The sequence below is a fragment of the Gouania willdenowi genome, chromosome 4 (genome assembly GCF_900634775.1).
Source record: "Gouania willdenowi chromosome 4, fGouWil2.1, whole genome shotgun sequence".
NCBI classification, from domain to species: Eukaryota; Metazoa; Chordata; class Actinopteri; order Blenniiformes; family Gobiesocidae; genus Gouania; species Gouania willdenowi.
This window is the reverse complement of record NC_041047.1, coordinates 17861560-17882234: the sequence shown is the minus strand read 5'-3', so window position 1 is coordinate 17882234 and position 20675 is coordinate 17861560. Positions and strand designations below refer to the sequence as shown.

Here is a 20675-nt window from a genome sequence, read left to right as displayed (position 1 = left end):
TGATTGAAGCAATAGTATAAAAGTTATAGAACATAATTCAATAATACCTAATGTAAAATTGCCTTTTTCAGTCATTTTTCATACATATTTTACAGTTTTTCAGCACCTACATGTGGATGTCTACATAAAAAACTTGCAACATACTTTTTAGAGTTTTCTGTAACAATTCCTACGTGTCAATATAACAACAAACGTTTCTGATTTTTGGTTATCTGTCTGTTTTACATCTTACCAGTTACTCACCACTACAAGTTTATATCATAGTGGTTACAAGTACACACACACACACACACACACACACACACACACACACACACACACACACACACACACACACACACACACACACACACACACACACACACACACACACATATATATATATGCTCAAAGGTCCCAGAATCTAGAGAAAGAGTGGAGAGACACAGAATCCTCTTAAGCCTTTAAATCATCAACATTTCAACAAATAAAGGCTTGTAATATTTCACTCTATTTTTCATGACTGTATATCATATATGGGGTTCACTTTCTGAAATGAGTAACAACAATTATAGAACTTTTTCATGATATATACATGCATATAAAAAAAATGGAGAAGTAGCTGTAAATGCACTTCTGTAAGTTCTCCAGCAGATGTCGCCAAAGGTTTTTGTATCAGACGATTGATGAGCATGAATTGTTATAACAGAGCTTTGGTTTCTCCATCACCAGTTGTCATGTTATCTACAGGAGAGTTGGAGAGTCATTCTTCAGTTTTTATCTGTCAAGTTTGATTTCTTCTGTGGCTTCCTGAAATTCTTCCTACATGTGCTGTCATACCTCAGTTTATGTGTGTTTGTTCCTTTTTCAAACCTTCATTTAATTTACCTCACAGGAAGAATTTTCTCAGAGAAAATATTCCAGGGAAAGCATTCATTATTAAGTAAATACACATTAGGACACCGAGGACAGCAATAATATATAATATATGTATATCATGGTATAAAATATATTAATACTTAAACATAATAAAATGTTTTTTATTAATATATATGTTGCCACTATAAATTTAATTGATGACATTTTTGTCGTAAATATGAAATAGCATAAAACATGTCATTCATGTGTATGTATTTATGTGTGTATGTATGTATGATGTGAATGTATAAACTGTATATATATATATATATATATATATATATATATATATATATATATATATATATATATATATATATATATATATATATATATAATCTGCGCAGAATATATACTGAATGTATATTATGAAAATAGTAATAAAAGGTAATAAGTATTTTTTGTGTGTGATATTGTAAAAAAACAAACAAACTAGAAAACAACTAGTATGATAATCTTAATTAATTGTCACTATAGGACAATTAATGGTCCAATTCAATTGATAATTAATGATTATTGAACGCATTATTTAAGTTTAAGTTGGCAGAGTTCACCAAGAAGCCCCAAACTATCGCGCATGCGCAATGCGGACGCACGAGTAGTTTTCTACTCCGCGAGCCTCTGATTTTTATCGCGATACTATCGCTGTCCTGATGCAGTCTAGCGGCGGCGGCCTGACGCCGGACTGCCAAACTACTTATTGAATCACAACAAAGGCGTTGGCGACCACTGCAGCCTTTTGGCAACTATGCTGTGATCTGGAAAATAAGGTGAGTAGGTAATGAGACGTTTGAGGTGGACTGTCGCTGGTTTCCTTTAGCATAGTTAGCACGCTAATCCATCAACAGCCAGGTTTGTGACAGCTGACCAGGCAGCAGCAGCAGCCTCCAGCTAAGGTTAGCAGGCAAGCAGCTGGATAATGGAGCTTTTATTGTTTGTGTTTAGAGGCTTGTTTGTTTTCTGTCACTGAAAGCGGGAGTGACGGCGTAATTTCCGGCTCGCACAGGTGCGGTTGTTTAGCTGGGAAGCCGAGCTAACTGTAGCTAGCATGTTGGCTCGCGCTGGCATGTCGTCGTAGTTTGATGCAACAGTGTGACTTAAAACAAACAAACAGACTGACAGTGCAAGTGACAATGCTTTGAATTCCACCTGTATGCGGTCTTTTTTTTTTTTTTTTACCTTGATGCATTACACACCTTATGTAGACTCATACCAACACTACTTTGTTTCAAATTTACTGTAAACTTTTTTATGTTATCTACATTGAAGTCTTCTGGATTGATTTTACACTGGTTTTAAATCCTCTGCACATTATTCACCTGTATTGCTATAAACACTATATATATATATATATATATATATATATATATATATCAAATACAATACTTTTTTTTTTATTATGATCTGAATTGGGGCTGAACGATTTTGAAAAATAATCTAATTGCGATTTTTTTCCCCCCTCAATATTGCCATTTGATATGCAATTATTTTTTCAAGGGTCTCTTGTCATGTATTTTTCAGTGAACACAAGGAATAAATCAATCAGTTTCATAATAAACTATTTCAGATTTATTTAAACTTTAAATATATGTAAAATGTACATTTTAAAGCACAGATTACAAAAATAAAGCAAATCTGTTTTTTTTACCTCTTCAAGATATCTAACTGACTTCATGTTTTGTGAAACTTGTGGACTGCACTTCTTAAACACACACACACACACACACATACTATATATATATATATATATATATATATATATATATATATATATATATATATATATATATATATAAATAAAATTGCAGCCTTTGCAATTAGAAAATTGCATTTTATGATATCGTGATAATATCACAAATGCAATTATTCATTCAGCCCTAATCTAAATTCTGACATCCAAATACAGGTTTATGAATGACGGGGGGAAAGTAGCAATACTACCAACAATGTTTAAAAGCATTAGAATAAAACATCAAACTAACATTAATTGTTTTTCAATTTCTCAAGATAAAACTTCAATACAAGCAAATAACTTTTTAACTGCTCATACAATTTTATTGCATTAATTATACTTTTGCAAATTATTGAAGGTATATGTGACTAATGCAACATTAAAGTGATATTTGATTCATTAATGCTCAGTTTGATGCTATTAACAATTAATTAAAAAAAAATGCTTTGCTTGGTTTCATTTTGACTGATCAGCATGATTTCTCTCTCACTATAGGGACATGATAGAAAGCTTAAAATGGAGTAATGGTCTTCCAAACTTGTTCAGCATTTTTTTTTTTATGGGAATATCGAACATATAATGTAGACGTTCAGATAGCTTCTGTTCTGCATCTGCTATCAGGCGTTACAATGCTAAGGGGAAAGTAAGTTGCCAATCTGGTTTAATCTCATCTAAGATTGGATAGTCTTAAAGGCTAGTGCACAAGAAGTTTTGGTGATTTGCCAAATTCAATGGGTGTAATATAATTTTCTATGAATCATCATATAACTGCTATAAAATAAGGTGCGTACCACATGCCACTGGGTGTATCGAACATATCATAATGTAGACGTTCAGATAGCTTCTGTTCCGCATCTGCTATCAGGAGTTACAATACTAAGGGGAAAGTAAGTTGCAAATCTGGTTTAATCTCATCTAAGATTGGATAGTCTTAAAGGCTAGTGCACAAGAAGTTTTGGTGATTTGCCAAATTCAGTGGGTGTAATATAATTTTCTATGAATCATCATATAACTGCTGTAAAATAAGGTGCGTACCACATGCCACTGGGTGTTTTTCTTTGCCATGATGAGGTTTGTTTTCAGTTTTTCCTCACATTTTTACATTTTTCAGGGAATGAGACCAGATCCATCATTTGGGTGTTTGCATCATTGGGGCTCGTCTGTGTTGGCTCAGCATGGCTCAGGGAGGCTCTCAGCTCGACTTCCACATTCTACAGGATCTCAAGCAGAGGTTCCCAGAGATCCCAGAGAGGGTGGTGTCACAGTACCTTCTGCAGGTACACACTCGTGTATTTATTCAGACTGGTGCATCTGTTCAGTGGTACAGTTAATCCAATTTCTCAGAGGATTCTAGGACTTCCAAGTCATGGTAAATCTGGTTAAGTTTGTAAAGGCAACTAGACATTCAAGTCATTTATACTCTCTTCATCTTAGGGGCTTATCAATAGGGGTGTCCCGATGAGAACGATGCTTAGCACCTCCACACAACAGACATTCTTTTTTTAAATTCCAATCTTTAAAGTCTCATACATTGGTCAAAAGTTTTTATTTTAGTTTTTTTTCCATAAGTTTGTTTTGGTCTCCATCGATCATGATGTCTCTGGCAATTCTATGATTGGGATTTCTTTAGGATTTTTATTTTAGCTGTAACTTTACAATCTCCCTATAAATATTTTAATTGGATACGTTCAGTCATGCCTGTACTTTTTAAACATCTCATTTTTTTTTTTTTTTTTTTTTTTTCTCCCAAAATTTTCCATGCAGAAGAAACAAAAAGCAAACAAAACAAAAAAACAAGAGGTGTACGTAATACAATTATGATTTTGTTACTTAAACATGTAGTACAGATGATCATACATACTCAGGCCTCCAGGGCAAGATATAAGTTTTCAAATTTTCACAGATTTTGTCAAACTTGTCTATTTGGAGTCTTTTATGAAATGTAATTTGTTCCATAACAAAAGCACCATTCGCACGGGAAAACCGAGACTTGAGATTTTGCGGGAATTTACGGACATCTGAAAATGTGAAACAGTGTGTGAGTTGATGTTAAAACAACTTTGCAGACTTTTGACCACAGCTCGGTGCTGTGTTACTGCTAGCGCTAGTTAGCTGTATTAAATAGAAGGCTACAAACAGAAAAAAAAAGAAAAATTCTTCCCGTACCTTACAAAGCAGGACGTGATCTTCCATTTGCTTCTGCTCCTTCTCTTCAGCCTTCTCTTTTTGTTGCCATACAATACGAGCCTACAAGGTTTTTCTGGCCTGAGACCCAAAAACTTTTCTAAACACTCCAATGCAGCCTCCATTTTTTTTGCCAAAAGTAAATAAACATGCGTCCCGGTGTCACGGTCTGAGTTTATCTCATACTGAGATCGATTATGTGCATATACGCGCATGTGCACGCCCGGAAAATGAATTTGCTAAAAAAAAAACAATAATTCAGTTTTGTTTATTTTTGTTTTCAAACTGAACGGACACGTGTTTTATTAGTTTATTTGATTAGGTTAGGGTTAGGGTTGCATGCGCGCATATATGCTCATAATCAATCTCAGTATGAGGTGAACTCGGACCTTGACACTGGAAGCAAAACAAGGCGTAATCACGTATCAGATCCCGCCCATTTCTGTCCAAATCACAGAGAGGCCTATTCGTATTGGATTAGTATTATCACAGGACCTCGGAGTTCAGCAAAATATAGTAGGGAATTTGGAGGGGAATTTTTACTTTGCAAATTACTGACATGGCCGATTCGCACAGTATTAACATCACAGACATTCTCCACAATTATTACAAATCGCATGTGGTCCCTAGGTAAAACTGATCCCGTGCGAATAGGGCTAAAAATTGTATATACCAAGTTCGGGGATAAAGAATTGAACCGTCTTTTTGTGACTGGTTTTTGTGCTGCTAAACTCAGCATATCAAACAGACATTTCGTCTCTTTATCTGCGTCAATAGAATATAACGAGCCAAATAGTAGTTTGTCCCAGTTTAAAGTTGTTTGTAGAATTAAAATGATTTTCAGTTCGATTTTAACCAAATTCCCAAAAAATTGTAGCATGACCAAAACGTATGTTATTGTGACACTCCCTGGGCATCACATCTCATATTTTCAATTTAAATAGAACTCTACACCCGAGTGAATAAATCATGCTTTTCAGAGACTGTCTGTATCACATGTTCACAAAACCTTTTTATTTTTAATAGCGGTCACGCAAGAATTCAAAACATTCTCAATTCCCAGAAGTGTTGTCTTTCTTTGAAATGATTATCTTTTAAAAGTTGGCATAGCTTTTCATTTTTCCCACTTCCTGTTTTCAGTAATGGAATTCTAAAATCAAAAGGAGGAGGTCACTCAGTGGGTTATAAGACCCAAATAGGACTTTCATACTTTCACTTTCATTCTGTTCAAGCTTGTTTTTTCCCAAACCTGATTTGTGTTATTTCAGTTTGTGATTTAGTGTAATATTTGATTAATCATTAAGCCTGACTTTGAAAACAGTTACATCTATAAAAGCATCCGTTGTCTTAGTAATATTTGGGTGTTCATTGTGGCCCAGCATTGAGGGAAGAAGGAAGAGAGAGCAGTTTCTGCAGAAGGTGCGTTAGGTGAACAGGAACAGAAATATTCTTTAGTGTTTCCCTGTCTGTGGCATTTGGTAAAAAGTTTACAAAAATTTCAGAGCCAGATCTTGCCCAAAGATAAGCCTTGAACCTATCGTGGAAAGGTTTGCAAAATGCTTTTTTAGCCCAGACTGTCCATGTCAGGACCATCTATTGATAGCATTAAACAATGAGTGGGCACTAGTTGCTTTAGTTTCACAAATTAATTTTGAATAATGCTTTTGGTCTTTTTAGTACAGTAAAAGTTTGACTTGTATAAAGTCAAAATCCATACAGTTTGGCCTCCTCCGTGAATATAAAGTTTCTGATATTCAAACATATGAAATATATATGGGTGGTGGTGGACGCCTCAGTCTTACTCTGTCCTAAGTCTTACTGTAACTTGCAGGATCTATTGTTATTGCTTTCTTTTAATGTCATTCAATCAAGTTGAAATGAGTTGTTATTAAAAATCAGGGCAAAGTTATTGTTTAATAACTAAGGATTGTATGTTGTGTTAAATCTGAACATATTTACATTATATTAACACATTTATTGTGCTGAAGCAAAAAACGTACTTAGGATTGTACCTGGTTTGTGTTCATCTTTAGATTTTTTGTGCCAGACTAAGGTATTATTCCTAGAGCGGCACGATTATGCCCAAAATGATAATCACGATTATTTTTATTGATATTGTAATCACGATTATAATCACAATTATTTATCATGTTAGGAAAAAAATCTGACTCTTTTGCACTACTTAAAAAAACAACAACATATGAACAGTTTACAGTGAAAAATTAAGCTTTAAATAAAAAGTATACCAAAAAAATACACTATTACAGACTGCTTTCACAAAATGGAATTCATTGGAAACAATTACTGCTCACAGATCTCATCACTCCATCAAAAGCCTCAAAGCTGCCGCTGATTAATGGTTGAGAAAGTGCCTGATTTGATATGCAGCAGAGACCACATTTTAAATGTAAATATTTCCGATGATCAGGTTAATTTAATCGTGGCAACCAAAATCGTGATTGTGATGAGTTGTGCAGCCCTAGGTTGTAGTAGTGAGGGTTTAAACAGATGGATGGAATTTAAAGGCTGACATATTTTCTTCCACAGAACAACAACAACCTGGATCTCTGCTGCCACCTGTTGGCTCAGGAGAGTAACAGATACCTGTATGGAGACTTTCGTCACAGTCCGGAGGAGGGGCGTCTGAGCCGTAACCACTTGCTACACATTAGCTTGGGGGGCTACCCGGGCTCAGAGGCGGGCACAACCAATGGAGGGGTGCCAGGGGCCGGACGCTCTCTTGTGCACAGCACCAGTGACAGTCACATCGAACCACAGCGGCCCAGCTACCCCGAGCCTCTGTCGGCCCCTGCCAACATGGCCCCTTCGCCAGGATACAATCCTTTCTTTATGAACGAACAGAACCGCTCGGCCAGCACTCCCACTCCCCCACCCACCATCCAGGGCATGTCTCCCACATACTCCCCTGTGCAACGCTCCCAGATGAACCAATTAACAGTGACTCTTTCCCAAAGTATACCAAATGTCCCACATGCTCTCCAAATCCCCCCTGGTCACTATGGTAACAGTTCCAACACAACATTGTACATCCGACCTTCCCCATCCCAGAGCCCCCAGCCCGCACCCTGGACCTCTCCAGGGACACCTGTATATCAGCATCCACATCAGCAGTCTCCCTACAGCACTCCAACGTATGGCTCACCTTACAGCTCACCCCAGCATCAAGTCCAGTCTCAGCAGTCCCAACAAGCCCAGCACCAGCAGTATGTCTTCCATCCCATTAGCCCCCCCACCCTTCCCAGCATGCCCTACCATCACCAGCAACAGCCGGCAGTTTACAGTCCTTATCATACAAAAAACAACTTAAAGAACCAGATAGAAATCACCCTTGAGGGGCCTCGGCCTCGCAGCAACTCCCCTGTTCATAACCCCCACCCCCAGGGAGCTCTTTACCTAGCCACCAGCCCCATGCCCAGCTCGCCATCGAGGGGTGTGACAATGAACACTCCTGCAGGAGCGGCTGCATTCCACCATGGAATGTACCTGCAGCATCAGAGTCCTGCCAGACCTCTGCCTTCCTCCTCCCCTCAGTCGGGCCAGTCGGCCTACACGGTAAAAATCAAAGTGTCTCCAGGGGGCCAGGCCCAAAGACCACAGAGCTCACCCCCCGTTGCAGAAGCAGAGTCACTTCTCAACATCGTGGACCAAGGTGAGCACAATGCTGCTCCCCCACCCATCCTGCCCATCTCTGCTCTACCGGGGAGTGTCGCCAGTCAGTTTCAACAAATGCCCCGGCGTTTAAGCTCAGGCTCTGATGACTATGCTTACACACAAGGTAAGCACATATGACTGTAGCTCTGACATTTATGCTGCTTAATTGTGATGATGATTTTTTGTTTTTTATTTTATTTAGGATAACATTAGATTATTTTCAGGATAATTGGTTGATTTTGTAAACTAAATCTAACCTTTAGTTATAAAAGTACTTTCTTATTATTTCTGTTACTTTTACAGGGCTCTACACTAACTTTTCCAGTGGTCGCACTGGTGCGCTAAACTTTCTCAGTTGGTTGCACCAGCACAGAATTTTGTCGCACTCTTTTTTTTTTTTTTTTTTTTTTTTTTTTTTTTTTTTTTTTTTCAAGCCATGCATGCTGATGAATAGTTGACTTAACTGGCGTACCGTAGTTGAGGTAAAGATTGACAGTGACTTGAGATATGATATTTGCAAAATGTTTTAATGTTTGTGTCAATATGAAGTTTTCAAGTAGTGGCTTGTCATTTTAAAAGACATAACAAAAATGTTTTAAATAACAGCAAACCATAACAACAGGTTGCATGTTTTTTTTTTATTTTGTAGAAAGGCTGTACTTGAATTAACTTAACAGTAGCATAACCAACTTAGCATCTGCATTGCTTCACCCCATGGATATAAATTCAGAGGGTCCAGCTCTTATAGTGGGGTCTCCTAACCCACTTCCCCTGATGAGGGGTCTGTAACCTTTACTGTACAAGGAACCATTTAACCTCATCTCGCCTGGATTAAAGTCCTCCAGGAGCCAAAAAATCTGCCCGGTGAGCTCATCTCTCTCTACCCCAATCTCCACCATCCCTGATCGCCCGCCTCACGTCCGTTCGTCGTGTCCCCAATGCGCTCTGTTGTTCCACATGCCCGGACGCCTGTCCCAAGTGTGTTTGTCCCAGTGTCTGTGAATGCAGCACGAAGTACGGACCATGTTTCTCCCCAGTGTTGGTGACGCAGCAGCTGTGTGTTTGGGGACATGGCAGCGCGTGTAGTGTCCATGTCGGACCCTGATTCACAGAAGGAAGACTCAACAGGACGAGGAAGTTTCCTCCTTTTGGATTTTCACTCGTACAGATGCGACCACATGAAATATTAACTCGCGCTCACTGAAAAAATAGTCGCATATGCGACTAATTTGGTCGCAGTCTCGAACCCTGTTTTAAGCTTTTTAAAAGCCTCCTGTGGACAGGTGTTGTAAATGAGCACCTGAGCTAACACACTCAAAACAATAGATCTGGCTAACTAATGTAATTGTGATGTCAATATCAAATAAAGGGAATAGAAAATAAAAAAGGTTTTTGGGTTAGGACAGGAATAAGTTTGCCAGAGCAGTTATGCTCAACTGGTGGGTCAGGATTGGGTGGTTCGTGGACAGCTGGTCAAAAATAAATACTTTCTCTCTCATGTTCGACTTGTTTTTTTTTATTTTGAAAGAAACTTATGTTTATTTTTAGATTTATGTTTTAAAAAGAAATTATATATCTGTGATTTCAACAGCTATTTTTTAAATAATAAATATGGTTGGTTAATTTTTTTTTTTTTGAAAAAGTGGGTCGTGATTTAATGAACGTGGAAAAATGTAACCAACCAACTGAGCTAGAGGTTGGTTGGTTACTTCTTTGGTGGAATGATACCTTATTGCTGTTAATATAGTTGGTACAGCTCATGTTTTCATGTGGCTCAGAGGAATAATTATTAACTAAAGTGGCAGTTGTTTCTGACCTATATTGAAATCTAAAAATATATTGTATCTGCTTTGTTTTCTTCCCAGCTCTGCTGCTCCACCAGCGGGCACGGATGGAGCGCCTTAAGAAGGAGCTGCAGCTGGAGAAAAAAAAATTAGAGCAGCTGAAGGCCGACGTTAACAACATGGAGTATGACGCTCTTCAAAGACGCTTTCGACGAGTAAACTCGACAAGTTTAATACCCAAAGTAAGAGTTGAAATTCTGTTAGGACTCACTCAAGCATGTGTTTATATTCTTAAATGACAAGATATAAGCTTTCATGAGTAACTGATGACTGCTTTGTCTATTTGGGACTGTGCATTTTGTGTACTGCAATTTTCAGACTATAAAGCGCACTGTTTTTTTTTTAGCCGCATTACAATATTTTAGCAATTTTCTAAGAAAAATCCACACAAATGCCGCAGCCTAGCATAGGCCGCACCCTATTGGCTGATGAGGGTGCCCTACGGACAACTTGGCCAATCAGAACGGGCAGGTAGTTGAGCTGCTGTACTCATGTTAGGTTGCAGTAAAATGTTCGTGTTTAACTGTTCACTACATGAAGTCTCCTCCTCACTGCCCCACGTCTACGTATCAGTCCATTTACAGCTTTTTATGGTGACTTTTTACTGGAACCAGACTGATACATCGCTTCATTCGCTCTTCTGACCGTGAACTACCGTGGAGCGATCACAGCGAGTCAGACTCTGAGTCAGGATACGGATGCCATCGCTTCTGGACAAATCCAACGTGGTGATTTGGCAACTTAATGCTGTTTTGCTACTTTTACAAACTGGCTGACTTTTACTGTAGACGGCGCGGAGATTTGAACAGCCTGTATCCACTCTGTCTGTCCGTCCTCCTTACAGAAGCGTCTCCATCAGCTTCAGAGTCCAGAACACCGATCAATCCTGAACAAACCTAACGCGGTGATTTAAAACTTCTTTATGCTGTTTATCCTCTCTCTATCTCTCTCTCTCTCTCTCTCTCTCTGAGACAACATTTCTCTGCGTCATTGCTATGATGAGACAGTGTGCATCATGACAAAATGAGTGATCAGAATGATTCAGTGCGAGCAACAATGACTTAATGTCACAATTTCATTGTTCCACCTGGTCTAATGTGATGGAGCTCATTTTTGTGGCGGCATTAAGCTTTTAAAACCGGGAAAAATCCACTATTTTGCTGCATCATTGTTAAAGCCACAGGGTTCAAAGCGTGAGAAAAAAGTAGTTTAAAATCTAAAATTATTAGAGAAATTCCTAAAAACTCTTGACCTTCCAGCAGATTTTAATGTAAATTTAACCTATATATTCCAATTTTTGATAAACATGTAATAATGGCATACTAATCAGGTACTTTGCAAACAAATTTGAGAGAAAACCCTATAAAAATTTTAACTTTTGTGTTCCACAAAATTGCAGGTATGAAAGGTAAAAAAAAAAACAGTGTTAATGAATAGTTTTGTCGTTTTATAAATGTTACAATCTTTAGACATTTTTTTTTACTGCTAGCTAAGAGGTGTTTACGACAAAGACTTCAGAATAAAATGTCCCTTCCTGTTGGACGAGCATGTTGGCTTTGTAAACAGTTGATGCTCATGCTTCCAAAATGCTTTGAATACCTGCAGTCTGGATAAGTTATTGTTGTTATTGCTCTTGTGGAAGTAAAACAGCTCTTCAGGAGAATCAGGACATGATGGATGTTATGTGAGCAACACTATAACAGACATACTTGCATGTAAAAGTCCACAGGAAACTCAGATTGAAAATGACAGCTGCACAGTTAATTCTGTAAGGTCATATTTGAGATAAATCTAATCTATTACTAAGGGAAAGGTGATTCTTTGCCGTTTGCTTTGCACTTCTATCTGATTTAAGTGGAATGTTTGCTTTGCTTTGGCTGCAGCCTGAAGAAATGACCCGGCTCAGGAGTCTTAACAGACAGCTTCAGATTGATATTGACTGTACACTGAAGGAGACGGATGTACTGCAGTCCAGAGGTAAAAACCACACACACTCATACAACACAGACTGACCTGCACATAAATGCACATTCTCCTTTGAGGTGTGTCTGAGTTATTTGAAAGTATTGATCTTGAAAGTTCCAAGCCCTGAAGCACACAGAGTTTGTCCCAAAATGACTGACGAGGCGCGTTCTCAGTGCGTACGCGTACAGCAGGTTTCTGAAAACACACGCAGGAACGAGCGGAGTTTGACTTGTACCGTCTGCACTGTTTGGACACAGTGTGACAGGAAGATATTTAGTCTTACTGTTGATATGATTGATGAATGCATCTTTCAATGTTTTTATATTACCCCAGACCACATTAGACCTGGTTCTGTTGGAGATTTCATCCTATAAAAAGGGGGAGTTTTTTCTTCCCACTGTCGCTAAATGCTTGTTCATGTGGATCTTATTGGGTTCTTTCTTTCTTACTATGGACTCTATATTTTGTTAAGAGCTTTGAGATGACTTTGTTGTCATTTGCGCTATATAAATAAAGTTGAATAGACGTAGTTCAAGAAAAACAAAAGGTATAAAATCGTTCTAAAAAGTCCTTTTCATGTGTTTTTTTTTTTATTTTTTATAAAAAGGTGCACATATTTAGTTTATTAGTAACACATTAAACATTTTTTGTTATACCTGTACATTTTTGCTACAGGTACCCTTTAAAGTTGCATTCACTAAAGCTCTGTAGTGTATTTTCTTTAGAAGAAATGAATGAAACGCTACTTTTTTTGCACGACAGTACATTATGTACGGTGTGATTAAATGTGATTTATTATGGTAACGCCATGTCGTTGGTAATCTATGTACCTGAAAGGTAGTTGTTGGAGTTGAAGACCTTTTTGACAAAGAAGAAGATGTATTGCTTTACTTAAAATAAGTGCTGGTTGTGCCCCTGGCTGTTGACACTACCCCTCCTCAGGCAATAAATGCAGATACTACACCAGACGTAGATTAGAAATGTAAGATGAACCTTAGTTAAGTGCATTTATCTGAAAAAGTGCTTTGGACACAAATAAATATTACATTTTGTTACTGTTTTACCTTCACATGTGGGCATGAAAAACATATCCTATCGTTATCAATTGGAATTTGTTCGAAAAATGTTGACATATTTCTGTGTGCAGCAGAAACTACAACAAATGGAGATCTGTGCTGTCATTGGTTGACCCTGCAGGAACTCGGATATGTATTTGTTGTAGTTTGCGGACGCTGTGTGACCACAACTTGAGTCAGCCACCAGGCTGAGGCTCCAACTTACTTCCTCTCACTGACAAGAGCAAACATATTAAATCCCCTTTCTCTGATTTATGTTTTCCTTCCTTTACAGAAAAGTTTGACCCCAAAGAAAAAACTAATTATATGACAACATCCAACCTGGTCCAGTAGTGGCAGCTAGAATGTTGTTTTTAAAGAATTAAAAATTAGAAGGAAAAAAATTAGAGTATATATTAGTTAAAAAAAAAATCAGAGTTTAAAAATGTATAATCACATAGAAACCTACTGAGAAAACCTGCCAGTTAGAGAAGCCTTATATCTATCAATGTTTCCTTATTGGAATTTAAATATAAAGACTAATAACTTATTTCCACAATATTTAAACTGGGGCTAAATAAATCTTGAATATTACCGAGAAACTCAGCTGTTGTTTGGTTGGTAATGTGAAGAGGAAGGTACATAATACAAGTAACAGTATTAAAATGAACAACACAAAATAAAACCTAGGAAATTAGACCTGAAAACAGATTTTCACACTGAAACCCAATAAGCTATAAAAACTCTAAACAACCCACACACACTCAGGTCATGACACGTTTCATCAAGTGGAACTCTACAAACAGATTTTATTGCTAAAATTATTACACTATCAAAATTAAAGGTCTAAAACAGCATGTGCAAAATAAATACATCTCATGTAGGACACATTTAATGTCGATTAGTCAGCACATTTATCATCCTAAGCCACCAGGGGGTGATTTTGATGTTTGCTCTTTACTTTTTACTAGCTGTTCTGTGATCTAAAATAAACTCTAGCCACATAAACTTCCTTTATCTCTCAGATGGGGATCAAAGCTCCAGGCCTCAGAGAGACGAAGACTTTGAGGGCGCTCAGTGGAACTGTGAAAATTGCACCTTCCTCAACCACCCTGCACTCAACCGCTGTGAAGAGTGCGAGATGCCACGATACACCTGAAGCGCACTCGCCGTGCTGTAACGCCCAGTTAAACCTCAGCCCACTACAGTCTGTGCAGTGCAGAGGTCGTCTAGTCTTATCGATCACTATATAAGCCCCGCCTCCTACCTGCTGAGAAAGAGCCACTGTCCCCGTCTGCTCTCACTTGTCCTGGCCCTGATCTCCTGTGCACTTTGACCTTTTTTTTTTCTTCTCCCCATGGGTGGATGATGAATTCTGATCCCAGGTAAGTTGACCTCTGTCCTGGCGGTGAGTAGGACGATTTTTAGAAAAGTCAACATGAAGGTCAGGAGCAGCTATGATATGGCGAGTGAACATTCCATGCAGAATGAGTGACTGCGCTGTTTACACGACTGTGTCCATTCCTGAACTCAAACTGTAGACACTTCTACTTACATTCAGGACCTTTAACTTCCTCTTTGACAGTGGGTGGATGAAGTGGTAAATAAAGTTCTAACAAATGCGAAATGTAGAGTGTACACTGTATATGGCTCTGTATTAGAGCACCCCTCACTGAAGTGATGAAAAAGACACATGCATACGAGTATATTCTGCATACTTCTATGCATATGAAGCCACCTTGTACCATGAGATGTTAATATCCTGTACAAACACCTCAACTTGCTGTACCTAATAAAGAAGCTGATTCTATGTGACTTGATGTACAGATTGAATATTTAATTCTACTCGCCTCAAATCAATCAAGAAAGATACTTATCCGTATGTCTTTATTTTGATCAGCAGCTGTAATAACTGTATTTTCATGCACACACACACATAGTTTTGCTACCATGTACTGTATGACACGTTAAGGCCATCTACCACATGGCTGTAACATATGCACATAGCATTGCACTCTTGTGCTCCTGTTGGTTGCAACCAGGGCCGTTTAGAGAGAGAGAGAGAGTTGCGACAACGGAAGTTTGAAATGCTTGACCGTCACGTAATTCATGTAGACTCAATTTGTTCCTGGAAGTTATTATTAGGTTATTATTTTTGTATCCAACTGAGCATAAAAGTGAAGATGTGCCACATTTTGAAAGCAAGTTTCCCACTTGTTACCCGGCTTCAATACATCAGAATGTGAGAAATAGCCCATATGTTGGAGCCATTAGAGACAGAGAGAGGCCTGTTAGAGCCCGATATGTAAAAATACACATTGTTTTTTTTTTTTTTGTTTTTTAAGAGTAATAAAACCTGTAATGTAATAACTGGTCAGTAATGTAACGTTATTTTGTCATAATTACATTATGGGGCAGGCAAAATATTTTTCCCCTAGTAGTGGAATTATTTTTTTACATTATTTAACAAATACATATGATACTACACTGTACATTGAATCAATATGCCTTTTAATCCATAAATCAATGACTCGCTGTATGATGTATTAAAAACATTACAGTATTGGGGTAAAAAAACAAAGTTGCTGTCCTATAATGTAATAAACAAAATATATCAACTTGTACATTTTGGGCAAAAAGTTATGTTTACGGTTCAACATTATTGACCAGTTATTATATGTGGGGTTTTATTACATTTTGAGCTCAGCACTTTTGTTACATTATTGATCAGTTATTACATTTTGGGTTTACATTTTGTGGTAATGCTTTACTTAAAGTTTTATACATAAGGCTGACATTACAGGGTCATTATTATGACATGACACCTGTCATTAGCATGAATAAGGTGTCATGAAGGCTGTCATTAGGTGGTGTTCGTTACCCTAACCATAAACCTACCTAATACCACTAGATCCCTCCACATAACCCCAAAAATGCCAACATAGCTCCAAAGGTGTCATAATTTGGCAAATGACAATTAATGACAGCCTTAATGACAAATTATTTATGCTAATGACAGTATAATGTCAACTTTATGCATAAAACGTCAGATAGTGTTATCCTTTTATTACATTATTGACCAGTTATATTTTGGGTTTAATTAAAACTTTTTTCATTCAGGTATTCTTACATATCAGACTCTAACAAAGCCCAGTAATGAAGAAGCTACAGCCCAGCAGCTTTCTGGGACCAGTGTTCTACCTTAGTGAAATACAGTAGTTTTGTAAATGGAGATTTTTCTAAACACAGTTTTGATGAGGCATCACATGGAGAGATCTGCAATCACGTGCATGTGTGTGATCATGTAGACACTCCAGTCTTGGTCATTTGCCATCTTTTTTTTTCCTACAAAGCTGCTTGAAATGAATCCACGTTAGGCGCACACACTGCATACTAAAGTACATCAGCAGCAAACGTATGAGGATTAAATATGGACATTATTTTGCTTGTTGTTTGTGCTAGGTACATATTTATCTTTTCTGTGTAATATCACAAGTTGGAAGTTGTCAGGAATGTGTGGAGGCAGCTTCTGAGTAGTTTCAGGGTCACTGAACTCGTAAAATAACCTTCACCAGGGGGAAAAAAGAAGCTGCGGTGCTACTTTTTATCTTTGTATATAATTCTGTACTGAGGGAAAAAGGAAATGTGACATGTTGCTTTTCTTTGATATGGATTATTTTTCTTCTGTTGACGTCCTCTGGATGTCACTTCAATGACACATCTTCCTCTCCCATACAAACAAATCTTCTTCGTTTCTGTTGTGACCATCCATTTGTCCAGTATGAGGTCAGTGAACCCATCTGTTACTTCCACATTTGCTGCCCAAGTCCGACATCCACTGGGGTGCTACTACTCCTGGTGTGCTGCCAGATTGCTTACCAGTTCTCACGGCTTCATTCCAGTGAAGTCTTTGGGACAATCAGTTCTAAAGCTATCAACAAGCACACTAATCTACTATTTCTAGGCAGTAGCTACCCTCTGTGCAGCCAACTGAGTTTATTTCTATTGCTAAGTGTACAGTATTTGAAACAAAAGTCCAGAGTTTTTCCTCTCATCTGATATTTTGTTTAGTAATAATCTTCATAGTTCTTGGGGTTGAGACAGTAGAGGACTGCGCCTCCAAATGAGAAGATGGTTGACCCCCAGGCCAGGCCATAGCCCCAGTTAAACTCGTGGTACACCCTTAGGTTGACGGTTTCTATGAACTTGATCGGGAACAGGACCAAACTACACACTTGAAGGACAACTGTGCAGAAAAAAAGAGGAAAATAAAATGCATTAGTGATAACATTTCAAAAATACAGCAGACAAAGTGGTCATAGCAGTAGTAGCTCGGGTTGGGGTCAATTCCTTTTTTCAATTATAATTACATCTTCAATTATCCATGTTCAGTTACAAATCAATTATAATTACGTCTTCAATTATTCATGTTCCATTACAATCAATTATAATTACATCTTCAATAATCCATGTTCCATTACAATCAATTATAATTACATCTACAAATATTCATGTTCAATTACAAATCAATTATGATTACGGTGACTGGTATTTTTCCCCCATTACAATTAAATTTACAATTATTTTTCCCTTGAAAGTAAATTACAATTAAATTCTCAATTACTAAAGTTCAAATTCAATTCATCACAATTACTGAGCATTTAATAAATAAACTCATAAAACGTAACCTTCCTATTGTGTTAGCTTTCTGTTAGCATCTCTCATGATAAAGGGTCAGTTGTATTCCATCTCTAAAATACACTAAACAATCTAATCTACCATCTCATTTGTTTTTCATCTCTTTGTTACCTTGTTAGGCCTCATAATCTATGAAAATATTGGTATTAATATTTTGGTGTGGGGGCGTTCGAGCCTTTTTTCTGTCAGTATACCCCTGGATTATTATACTATTTAATGGTAAAATGATCCTCATGAGAATTGACAGGTAAAGTTGATAGAAAACACATTTTAATAATTAACTATGTACGTATGTGCAAGACTGTAACATACATGGTTCCCCAAGTTTGCGTTTAAATTGTATTGAATTTCCATGCCAATTACAATTACAAACTTAATTATTTTTCTAATTACAATTACAACGATGTCACAACTGTAATGAATGATCAATTAACCTGATAATAGCTGACCACTGTGTGTGGAGTGAATGAATAATGCAATGTAAAGCGCTTGGAATGTCTGATAGGCGCTATATAAAATCCAATGCATGCATTATTATTATTATTATTATTATTATTATTATTATTATTATAAAGACAAGATTCATTAGAACACATGAGTTAGTGATATAATGTTATGACTGGCTGCCATTCTGCATGAATAGCTCATCACTGACACATTCTCACCAAAGCAGCATTAAAAAGAGATTTACTGATTTATTGATCAGTGGATCATTTACAAATAATAAGACTTTCATGTTTGAAACGGCTTTCTCCATTAATAATTATTTGTTTTCATTCTTCACTCTTTGAGTAATGGAAACTTCTTTACGTACCCGCAGAAAAGAGCATGACAGCCACAGGCTTGTAGCAGCAGCTCCTGGAGCTGAGGCAGAGGGAGATCAGAGCCACAAGGAAGGAGAACAGGGTCAGGGCGGCTCCTCCTAACAGCAGGGCCAGGGTGGCGATCTGCCAGTCTGACACACACACAACGGACGGCCATGAAATCACAGTGTGATAAAGAGTGACACAGGTGGTGAAAACAGAACACAGACTAAAGTCAGTAACGGTAACTCTGCATTGCTTAATCTCACACTGGAGTGTATGGACAATCTGTGTTTTAGACTGTGATGGTTCCCAGTGTTTTCCTGTAAGTCGCTGGGGGTCCGTGGCCACTGGAAAAATGAAGAATGTGAACCATGCAGTGAGCGATCCCTAAGCCAATGACTGTGGAGCTGACAAAAGCGCACACACGGGCTCTGGTATGCACACATTTCAGACTGGGATCAATAATAGATCCTTATGCAGCAGAAAGACTCCCAGCTCTGTGAGGTGGTGACTCAGGTAATCAGCATCCATCAGGCCAGCTCAGCAGAATTCTCAGCATTTCATTCAGATTTAGTCCAAAAACACTCAGCTGGAGGGGAAAAGGGTTTTATTCATTGTGAGTGGTATATTATTAATAATAGTTGATCAGATGTGTAAAGTGAAGCACTGCTTTAATGTAACTTCTTTAGAGCAAAGCTTTTAATTGATCATGGGATCCATGATCGATGTGCGAGATGATGTATGTGGTCTTTAATTGTGTTACTGTGGTAAAAACATCAAGTCTGATTGTATACAGTCATGTCATCACTTTTTATTGTACAAGAGGAAATAATTCATAAACTAAAATGAATGACAATGTTTAACCAACAACAGTGTTCGATGACAATTACAATTTCGATTATTACACCCAACGAGAAAAAACAATTTAAAAAATAAATAAATTATATATATATATATTTTTATATATGTTTTATTCGCTAAATAAAACAAACCCACTATTCCGGACATCTACAAATAATAAAGCTTGGCACACAGGTTATTAATACTAACTTTGAGTTGTTTATTGCAAGCTCCTCCCCTCCGCCCCGCCCCTCTCAAAGCCAAAGTTAGCCTGCAGGTCAACACGAGGAAAGTTGTTGCTATTGGTCCTGAAACAAAACGCTTGTTACAAGCGTGGCAAGTCAAATTCTCTTATATGAGAAAACTTTGGATTCGATGATGAAGATCTAGACGAGAGCAAAGACACATCACGTGCCAGAAGTGCCAGAAGTGTTTTGAGCAAACGTGAACAGACTTGATTTTAATGTTTGAAGGATTTTATTTATGTTTAAAGAATATATTTTATGTTTTTTTGTACAAAAAATAAATAATTTTTTGGTTGACAAATCGTTTGAATAATCGTGATTTCAATTATGACTAAAATAATCGTGATTATTATTTTTTCTATAATCGAGCAGCCCTACAACAGTGCCTTCAAGCTGATATCTGGAGTTTCTGAGAGGATGTCCCGCCCTCAACAGCTCCACTTCCTTTCCCTGCCTCTACCAATCCACCAGAAGCCACGCCACTACTTTTCTGCACACGCATCGCGGAACATAACAAGGTCGCATCAGGTCGCATTGATATAGGTCTATGGGTCAGGTAAGAACCAAAATCATATTTACCTGTTTGCTGCTGTTGTGACGCGTGGCCTTGTTTCTGTGCACAGTTCTGCATTCACTTTGATTGACAGTCTCAAAAACAGGAAGTCAAAGCGTATTGGCTGGGCACAGTCTGCGATCGTTTCCATTTGTATAGGGGTCTATAGGACGAAGGAGGGACT

The 20675-nt window shown here is 37.8% G+C and overlaps 2 protein-coding genes and 1 long non-coding RNA gene across 3 annotated transcripts in view; 1 reads left to right on the top strand and 2 right to left on the bottom strand.

Moving 5' to 3' along the window:
* Window positions 1–1526: 1526 nt before the first annotated feature.
* tab3 (TGF-beta activated kinase 1 (MAP3K7) binding protein 3) lies at window positions 1527–15164 on the top strand. The gene is made up of 6 exons (XM_028443779.1): window positions 1527–1667; window positions 3741–3906; window positions 7361–8609; window positions 10351–10511; window positions 12213–12306; window positions 14375–15164. The coding sequence occupies exons 2-6, from the start codon at window positions 3805–3807 to the stop codon at window positions 14506–14508; spliced, it is 1740 nt and encodes a 579-aa protein (XP_028299580.1). The 5' UTR covers window positions 1527–1667; window positions 3741–3804; the 3' UTR covers window positions 14509–15164.
* LOC114461584 (uncharacterized) overlaps window positions 12638–20675 on the bottom strand; it is a 21997-nt gene continuing 13959 nt past the window's right edge. The window contains exon 3 of the long non-coding RNA XR_003673856.1: window positions 12638–12751. This is a non-coding gene — a long non-coding RNA (uncharacterized LOC114461584). The remainder of the gene's footprint in view (window positions 12752–20675) is intronic.
* Window positions 16656–20675, bottom strand: part of tmem47 (transmembrane protein 47) — a 9926-nt gene continuing 5906 nt past the window's right edge. Inside the window, exons 2-3 of the mRNA XM_028443781.1 lie at window positions 18862–19002; window positions 16656–17595 (exon numbers count right to left, since the gene is read on the bottom strand). Coding sequence (XP_028299582.1) covers window positions 17417–17595; window positions 18862–19002 — 320 coding nt within the window. The 3' untranslated portion in view covers window positions 16656–17416. The remainder of the gene's footprint in view (window positions 17596–18861; window positions 19003–20675) is intronic.

Coding starts and splice junctions, on each gene's coding strand:
- tab3 (XM_028443779.1), top strand. CDS start 3,805: ATGGCTCAGGGAGGCTCTCAGCTCGACTTCCACATTCTACAGGATCTC. Junction 3,907..7,360: donor TGTCACAGTACCTTCTGCAG/GTACACACTCGT, acceptor TTTCTTCCACAG/AACAACAACAACCTGGATCT. Junction 8,610..10,350: donor TGACTATGCTTACACACAAG/GTAAGCACATAT, acceptor TTTTCTTCCCAG/CTCTGCTGCTCCACCAGCGG.